Genomic DNA, 9,476 nt, shown 5'->3' with positions numbered 1-9,476 from the left:
CTAACCAGAACCGAAGCATCCACTTGAATCAGCGGTGAAACGACCTCAAGAAAACTCCAGCAGCAGCAAAAAGAAACAAAAAAAACACGACATGAGGTGTTTCTCCAAATCACTGATCATTTATTTCTTCAACAAATAAAAAATTTACAAGCAACACATTCTCAAAGTCTGGTAAATCGTTTGGACACAAATACTGACAAATGCGTGGCACCATGTTAATAATTCACAGCCTCCCGATCTCAAGACCCCTGCATTCCCGCGTAAAAACCATTTTCTAAAAATTGTATGAGATGAAAGTTTCAGGTACAGTTGATGGTCTCTTGTCGTATCAGTTAAGGAAAAGCATGTAATCCGCTCAAAACTATTTGCTTTTAAAAAGGCAGAGATGCAAAAGGTTCCCAAAGTTTCCACAATTAAACAACAAACTTGAATATTAGCCGTAATTTATCTTCTGTCTCTAGATTAAAAGTCATCCGCTGAGCTGGTGTTTTAGTGTCTTGCTGAAGGGACTCCTCAATGGACTCCCAGCTGCTTGTTTTCTTTTATATAAATCAAACACATCTCAAGGAGCTTGGAAAAGCTGTGTTATGACATTGCACAAAGAGCACTTGGTTGTTAAAAATATTTAAGGCATCCCGGTCTTCAGGCGTTTCAGTCAGAACACATACACCCGCAATGAATCACCCCCCCGAACTGCAACACACCCACACACGCACAAAGACAGCTTCATTAATTTGTAATTACAGTCAACACTGTTGTCCTAAAACATAAAAAGAAACCGACGTAGCCTTTGGATCTAAAAGTGAACCATTTAACTTGTAGTACTTGTATAGGGCCACCACCAGGGGGCGACTCCACAGCCTGGAAAGAGAAGGCAGACTGTATAGAAAAGGTTTATGGTCTTAATCACTAGTTTCAAGTCTTCTTCAACACAGTTGTGGTGTTCATTATATAAATTATGGTCCCATTTAGGGTAAAAGAGATAATCACATCTGGCCAAACCAAAATGCCAAACTAACGGGTGACATCACGGTGGCTACGTCTACTTCTTTCGTACGGTCTTGCCCTTGCACCAATGTCTGTAGGTTAAAATAAAGCGTCATCCTTTCTAGTCAAACTGAAAACACATAAAAGTAAGAATTTTTCAAGAACACCTCCCGGGCAAAATACTTTGTCCCGATTTTCCCGCACCAACTTCAGAGTTCGTCGTCGTCGCTGCTGTCCCAAGACGAAAGGTTGGCAGATCTCCGAGGGAGGAGTTTGTGCTTTTGTCAGGACTCCTCGCCAACTTCCTGGTTGATGACGTGGCGATAACCCCGCTGGCCGGTCGGCTCCTTCTGCCAGCAAATGGCGCCGAGGAGGAGGGCGATGAAGATCACGAGCAGACAGCCGGCCACAGCCAGACCGATGATGACCTCTGGAAACAGACGGGGCAAAACGGCTTCATCTTGTTGTTTTCTGTCAGCCAATAAACAGCTTTATGTTTTAGTGTGTGTGTTGAGATTTTACTTTTATCTCGGTCTTCTGAAGGCAGCTGACACTCTTTGTCCCTGTCGTCTGAGATAGAGAGCTTGGTTATTCTCACAAAGTCTTCCAGGGGGCAGTCAAGGGAGCAGCCTGGTAACTGAAGAGGGTACGGCTCCACGGTGCTGTCGTTACGGTACAGCATCGACACCGAAGCAGTGCTGCGTGAAACGGAGATGAGTAAAACCTAATGCACATATATTCAACTTAGCTTAGACTGACTGTGAATATTAAACTCATTAAAAGTGTGTTTATACCCGTTTTCGTCCCTGAACAGCTCAAAGATGTGGCAGGCGGCGTACGGAGGCTGAGCCCCACTGAACACATTCAAGCTGGCCTGAAGAGCAGCTACGGTGGTGTCATGCTGGGGGAGACAGACACACACATTTAACTTGACACTTAAAGGGGAATTACCATTTGTTTGACAGCCTGGACCTTATTTCTGGCATAAAATACGATCGTTTACTCACCCATATAACTGTGGTGTCATTTGGAGTCGTTTGAAAGATATTTAGCTCCAGTGGAGCACTGCGTATATCCATATAGTGGGAGTGAATGGGGCACCGAAACGCAGCCTCTAAATAACACATTATCTGCCATGAAACTTGTTCATTTCACCAATATTTTGTTATGATACGCTAGTGCTATTCCCCGTTGAGTCTGGAGTTACTTGTTATCATGATCTGGGGTCTGTAGATTGACCTACTAACCTCTGACCTGGATGATGTCATTTCTGAGCACCGCGTGCAATCACGACGGTCGGCTTTTTGCAACAAGGCTGAATATTTTTCCGATTCTGAGGTTGTGGACGATGATTTTGTTTATGATGGACGCCCTTACTGTTTTGAGCCAGAGTATACGGATGAGGAGCTCGTTGAAGGGAGGATGTGGAGGCAGAGAGAGGAACAGCTGGCCAAAGAACAACAAACCGCTGCACGTCCGCAAATAGACAACAGGGAACTCCGGACTCAACGGGGAATAGCACTAGTGTATCATAACAAAATATTGGTGAAATGGTGAAGTTTCGCGGCAGATAATGCATTATTTAGAGGCTGCGTTTCGGTGCCCCAGTCACTCCCACTATATGGATATATGCAGCGCTCTACTGGAGCTAAATATCGTCCGAATGACTAAAAATGACACCAAAGTTATCTCTACTTAAAATATGGCGCTGGCTAAATGACTGGTGCCTGTGAAAATAGCACAATGAATGAGCTCACCGCTGAGAGCATCATCAGTTTGAGTTGCTGCTTCGAGTCTGGGGCGGCCATCTTGGAAAGATTCTTCACGATTTCCCCCAAGAGGATTCCTGAAAGACAGACAGACAGCAGATCTTTTACCACACTGTTGTCTATAAAGCATTAAAAGCTCATTACTATTTGTTAACATGAACAAACACACTGTAGTTTATTTTGGCTAAATCTCCACAAATACTCCCTTTAAAGCACCGAATGTGGATTCATCTGCAGCTGAAAGTAGTTCCCTACAAATAATCTCCAATAGAGAGTGCATTATATAAATATGAACATACACTACATCCCCACAATGATAAATAGAGTCCATAATGACATTAAAATGAAGTCACGACTGTTCTAGGAAATAACCACTACACCACGAATGTTGCTGATTAATTACTGTATAAACACATGAATGAAACATGAAGCAATTAAAGCCTACTGGCTTGGTGTCTAAATAAATAAATGAGTTTAACACTGAAGTCTGGGAGAAACTACGCGCTGCGTCTGAGTCAGTAGAGTTCATCTGATTTAGAGACACACATTTGAGTTTCATAGCACGTACCTCCCTGCAGCCGGCTCTTCTCCTGCTGTTTGTAGAGCCCAAATATGACCTGCCGACATTTAAATATTATTAATGCATTTTTATTGTCATATATCCAGTCATCAAAAATTCTAAATAAAGTCAAGCTTTTACCTGAAACCCAAAGTCTTTGAGAATTCGTAGCTTCTCCATAACGTCGGGAGTCACCCAGTCAGGAGCCGTCTTGTTGTGACGGGACTGAAGAGACACGGCAGACAATGTGCGACTTATAAAACCATGAAAAGATGTTTCTTAAAAAAGGGCTTGAAAGGTCAACTCGATGGATTTTTCTACTTGTTTTGTCAGCAGACTCTCCTCCACCTCACAGAAGTCTGATGTGCAAACACTAGCAGTGGTGCAAACAGCTTTCCAGCAACAGTTTGCCAAAACGTCAGCGAGTCATGAGACCGAAACCGACACATGCAAGATTTGGTCAATTGCTCAACTCAGCGTAAGTTTAGCAATGCTTGAATAAACAAAATTCTGCAGTAAACTCTTATTTTGAAATGAAGGCCGCAATTTAACTCGAGTCCTCCGTATGTGAAAAATGAATTTTAGCCTCGACGTCGCGGCTACAAACAACATGTTTCAGGTTTTTTACGACATGTCTGGTCTCACCTCACAGAAGAGTGTGTCATATACACTCCAGACTGATTCCACATCTGTCTTGTTCAGTCCTGTTTTGTTCCTCACCAGCTCTATGATGTCCTGCAGAGAAAAACAAAATCAAAAGTCTTATTATCTTTATAGTTTTTTGAATCGTTATTTGCAGATTTTTTTATTTTAGTGCTTGTGAGTTCAAAGAGGTAATCCAGATGATTTTATGCACAAATGAGGCAAGAAACTGAGCCTTTGCTGAAATAAAAAAAAATAATAAATCACACTTGCAATTACACCGTATCGCCAAAGACAAATATGAGAGATTGCCACTTTAAGTTACCAAACACCAATATGCAAATTAAGAAGAAACATTTAACAGCCACCAATACAACTCTAAGAGAAGAGAGTAGAAGCCGTACCTTGTAAGTTGTAGTGATATTCACAAATTCCGTCGTGTGTTCGGTTTCTTTCATCAGCTGTGCGTAGCGAGGACAGTCTTTCTGAGGAAACGAGAGAAGCTAAAAAAAGAGAGACAAAAAGTTCAGACAAAGTGCATCTAACCACTTCCAGCACCCGAAAAAAACCCTTCATATTATGCACAAACCTTCTCTTCGCTTGATGGCACAGTGTGCACGGGTATTGGCTGCCACTTCAGGTCGGGCGTGAAGACCTGCCGACCGCTCGGGGGGTAGAGGCCTAGGTGGTGGAGGAAGAGGAGGAGATAACCAGATGTTACAGTGAGGACGAGGTGTACCGGCAAAAACAAGTATTACAAGGAGATGGAGTTCGTGTTCAGACCTGCAAGGTTGGCCTCGGCGCTCATCAGGGTGCGATCGTAGTCTGTACTGCGAACAAAGATCTAAAGAATAAAGAATACCAAAAATACTATCACAAGATGTTATTATTTAACTTTGATCAAGTACATAATGAATTCACAGAAGCTCTGACTGAGGCCCTCCTCCTAGAAAGCACATATCAGACTTCCATCATGCTCCAGGAATTTCAGTAGCAGAGGTAACCCAATGTAACACCAAGGTGGCGGGAGGCCTCTCCTCTCAAATATTAATTTGACGAATCATGTGATCTGAAAGCAACGACGAGGAGGAGGCTCCATCCCTTACCTCGTGCCGGATGTAGGAATCGTTGAGGAAGCCCTTGTACCGACTCCTCAGAAACTCGCCCAGGTTTAAGTGCTGCCTCATCCCCTCCTGACAGACACAAACATTGAGGAGAAAGTTATGCTCCTGTTACTGGATGTAGATTTATGCGAGACACGTTCGACCTTTACTTAAGACGCCGCAGACGACACGAGAAACGCCAAGGAACTTATCTGCGACTGACTAGTTCATATTGAGTCAGGCCACGGTGCAGAGGAGAGCGGGGGCTGCTGACCTAGAAAAGTTCTGTGTAAGTTACAAATCAATCATCGTGCAGCCCTGCTTGTCGTGTGCACGGCTTCTATGCTACAAATACAGTGGGAAGAAATCAGTTATCGTTTGTTATGAAACTCAAACTGTGCCTATCATCATAACTTGTTTCTCTGCAGAATTAGTGTTTGCACTGTGTAGAGGTGCAATGCAATCAGTGTAAAATGGTAAAATGGCCTCCAGTGTTTAGTACAAGTATATCACTGTGTAACACCGAGGATAAAGACACATTAAGTCAGTTTGAAATAGATGAAACAGAAATACAGTTATCCTGTTTGGTGTTATAGAAGAAGGGATTGTTAATGACATAAAAAAAAATAAAGAAAAACTGTGCAGTAAATGGAGCAGAAACGAGCTTCTTCCTTTTACCTGTGTCAGCTGCCCGAAGCCTTGGGGCCAGTCGATCTCTCTGTAGGGGTCGGTAGGATAGGCTTTGATTGGCGATCTGTCTCCATGTCGAAACAGCTGGAGGGGACAGAGGAAGAAGAAGCGATCCTTCTTAATGTGAAACAAGAACGATTACAGCGACTGTCGCAGAATAGGTAGACAGGAAAGATCAATTTCAAGAGGATTTACTGTTTAATTATGTCAAATTTGTTGACTTTGGACTTCACAAACCTACCTGAACACTGTTAATACTTAAACTTAGACACTCCCCTGCCTTCAGCGCTCTCCAAACCGACGGTAGCGCTTTGTCAAGAGAGACGCATCAAGACTAATTTCACTAACATAAGCCAGGTTGTGGTTTAGCAAACAGTTGTTGCCGCAAAGCTAACATACAGAGGGGATGAGAAACTCTCCCAAAGGCACAACTATCCTGTTGCTGGTTTGCTGGGATGGAGGTTTGTGTATCATCGAGTCGAAGCTGTGTGGAAACATCAGAGCTGAAACCTTGAGAGCACCTCGAGGAGTGAAACCTGAAATCGCAATAGCTGCCAAATCACATGAGACGGTGTCAATTACTGCGCCATAAAAGGGAAGTGAAGTGGTATTTGTTTTTTTTTTAATGCACACTAAAACGTTGCATGCCATGCATGACTAAAAAAGATGTTTACACTCTATTTGAAGGGCGGATTATCCCTAATCTTATCTCCTCCGTGATCCACTCGTGCTTCTCCAGGAAGAAATCAGGTGAGTTTCTCAGAAAAAGTGCAACAATAACAGCAACAGCAACATCACGGCCTTCTCCTCCTGGTTGCATTTTAACACCCTGACATGGAGGATTGGTTAATGTCATGGCTTTAACATGATAAACCGCGGCTGCGCTCGAAGCCATTTTAATTCTCACATCCCTGACAGAATCCTTGTCTCTGACACTAACAAGAAAACGAAGGGTAACAGAAAGCAGGGCAGCTGTCCTGTACGTACATTCACAATACAGTTATAGTTTCCACTTGTATAGTCTGTTTGTGAGGAAATTAATAGTATATATAATGTTAGTAGTCTTTTTCTGTCCACATATACTGTATGTGGCACAGTGGGACTGGAAGAGACAGTATTTGACACCTTCACACGCTTTCATTAACATATTGTGATAATAAACACGTCCTGAATGTTGAACTTTTGAATAACCGTTTTGCAAGTGTCTCACTACTTTGCATGGAATTTCTCACTTTTTGCTGATTGAGTGTCATAAAAAGGAGAACATGCAAAAAACACAACCGGGCCCCCCGAAGGAGGAAGTGTCGCTCCATATGGCTCGGAAAGACAATGAGGTCAACGGGTAACCTCAACGCCAGCCGCATATTTACAAAAATAATTTCAACTGTGTGTTTAGAAACTGCATCACCTGGCAGTGGTGTCAAGTGTGTAGCTCATTGTCGCTCTGCTCATAAACTGTGTGTATTCCCTGTGGGGAGCTGGAGCCTTATCTGAGTTCAGCACATTTGCATCTGCAAATACTTCTACAAGTGTTTCTTTAAGGCTTCTGTAGCTCATCTCAGATCATTCTGCAAGACCCAAATCTATATTTATTTGCACTGTCTCAGAGATCAGAGATGACCCTAAAATATATCAGCATCAAGCTATAAACCAGTTGACAGTGCAGCTGACAAGTCACCTGACAGGGTGAGTTAATAACGAGGAAATATAAACTAATAAAGACTGTTGCTACACGTCAGTCAAACCGCTTTAATAATCTGTGCACGGCTAATAATGCTAACAATAACACTGCCAACGGCGAAAATAATAATTCGGATTAAAGCTGGACGTGTGTACACAAACGTCCTGTTTTATTAGAGAAAAACAACACCGTGTGGTCTGAACATTTCCAATTCGAATACACGAATCCCCAAGTAAATCCAATATTGTTTAAAAAGGGAAGTTTTAAAACGGGGTCGGTTTTCTAACGCGATTCTTCCTCGCAGTTTAAACCACAAACATAATGTGTCCTTTCAAAATAGGTGTTCCTGAATTAATAACAACTACGCCGATTTGTTAACAATACCCCAAAGATTTCGGCAATACTTCAATTATGTCCAGACAGTCGCATACTTACTGATAAAACTAAGAAAACATAAAATCTTAAACGTTTTGAATACAGTTCTGCCCGTGCCAAAGAGCAGCGCCACGAACCGCTTTCCAGAGCTCCACACAGCTTCCGTAGCGTTGTAACAGTCATTAACCGTACTCACCACAGTCACGTATACTAGTTTTCTTTCAGCTACAGCGAGTCCACACACAGAGGACAGCGTAAAAAGGACAAGTACCGCAGAGGACACCATGTTAGCAGCCGAGCGGCTGGACGGCTGTATTTGCAGATATCCTGATTGTCGGTTTGATAGACTTCCTGTGTCAAGTAGCCGGCAGTTAACGCGGCCTAAACTAGACCGGAAGTTAAAGTATAAAATACTACTTATAATTTCAAGGACAAACTGTAAGAAAGCTGGAACGTAATCCGCTTTGTATCTCATATATTTAGGCATAAATCAACATTTAACACACGCACCCGACGTTTTTATTTGTGAAAAATGCACGTGTTTCTCAGTGCGGATTTTATTTTGAAACAGCCTGCGTGATGTAAGAGGAGGAAAACCGGAAGTGACTGAAGTCCGACTCAGTAGTCCTGTTTCTTCTGAACGCTTCAGTATATTTTGACCCACTTACGAGCTTTTTCTTGTAAATTTGCCACTTACTTATTTTTATTCGTTTATTTTCTTAACATCTTTCTTAAAAAACGTAAATAATAATGTGATTATAGCCATTTAAAAACGTTATACTGATGTGTAAACAGGGGTTACACTGATAATGCAAACTGGCCTTTGTTCAAAATAATAACTTCTTGAAAATTTAAGCTTTTAGGTCAGTCAGAATACATTTTCCTTAGTAATTAATTAAAATAACCTACCAGCATTCACCTATTGTAGTCTATAGGTCAGCAATCTATTTATTTATGTATTTATCTTAGTTATTTACCACATTAACACAAAATGTTAAGCAAATACATGAAAACAACAATATACTTCTTCGTTATTTGTTTTATTTTCTTCCGGTCATTCTCTATTTTTGTCTTGCAGCTGTTCCTATTGGCCACTAGGGGTCCGTGTTGCCTCAGCTGTTTTACACTCACTTGGACATAAATAGACTATTTATGAAGCTTTCAATGCCGGGTTGTCTCCTGTGTTATTATGTCATGATTATTATGCAGTCTGGGGCAAAGTTAATTCAAATTTATAGCTGCAAAGTGGTTTTAGAAAAGGAAAGAAAAGAAAAATTCAAATAAAATCCTGCATGAGAGTAACACAAAGGTTGTTTACTCTAATCTATATAACAGTGAGAGCAGATATCATGCATGCTGGTAAGATCTAATCTATTAATCACAAAATGAATTATGCTGAAAATAATGAATTATGCTGAAAATTGAACATTATCTGTTTAGTTTATAATACATTTAGTAAAAAAAATAAAGTATAAAGGAAGGCATCTATGGGAAATAAAAAAAAAACTTGGACACCACGAATCAGACACAATCCCCATTCACACTTTGAGGCAAAACTCACCCCTGCCGAGTAGGGCGGTCTTTAATGTGATCCGGGAGTCGCTGTGTGTTCACACCACCACCAAGGGAATATGGTCAAATAGGACTCAGACCAAATCCAAATGTGGTCA

At 41.6% G+C, this 9,476-nt stretch overlaps 1 protein-coding gene across 1 annotated transcript; it reads right to left on the bottom strand.

Moving 5' to 3' along the window:
- Positions 1–92: 92 nt before the first annotated feature.
- LOC311509405 (lysosomal acid phosphatase-like) lies at positions 93–8,247 on the bottom strand. The gene is made up of 13 exons (XM_084574611.1): positions 8,003–8,247; positions 5,739–5,834; positions 5,064–5,150; positions 4,741–4,801; positions 4,547–4,638; positions 4,362–4,460; positions 3,961–4,050; positions 3,457–3,540; positions 3,325–3,373; positions 2,745–2,833; positions 1,782–1,888; positions 1,510–1,685; positions 93–1,417 (listed from the first exon to the last, which is right to left on the bottom strand). Exons 1-13 carry the CDS (start codon positions 8,090–8,092, stop codon positions 1,272–1,274), a joined length of 1,266 nt encoding a protein of 421 aa, XP_084430737.1. The 5' UTR covers positions 8,093–8,247; the 3' UTR covers positions 93–1,271.
- Between the last annotated feature and the right edge of the window lie 1,229 nt (positions 8,248–9,476).

Source organism: Chelon labrosus (assembly GCF_963514085.1).
Source record: "Chelon labrosus genome assembly, chromosome: 24".
NCBI lineage: Eukaryota > Metazoa > Chordata > Actinopteri > Mugiliformes > Mugilidae > Chelon > Chelon labrosus.
Note: the sequence above shows the minus strand (reverse complement) of the source record. Positions and strands in the feature narration are given on the sequence as shown.

Coding starts and splice junctions, on each gene's coding strand:
- LOC311509405 (XM_084574611.1), bottom strand. CDS start 8,092: ATGGTGTCCTCTGCGGTACTTGTCCTTTTTACGCTGTCCTCTGTGTGT. Junction 4,802..5,063: donor ATTCCTACATCCGGCACGAG/GTAAGGGATGGA, acceptor TTTATTCTTTAG/ATCTTTGTTCGCAGTACAGA. Junction 4,051..4,361: donor ATATCACTACAACTTACAAG/GTACGGCTTCTA, acceptor TTTTCTCTGCAG/GACATCATAGAGCTGGTGAG.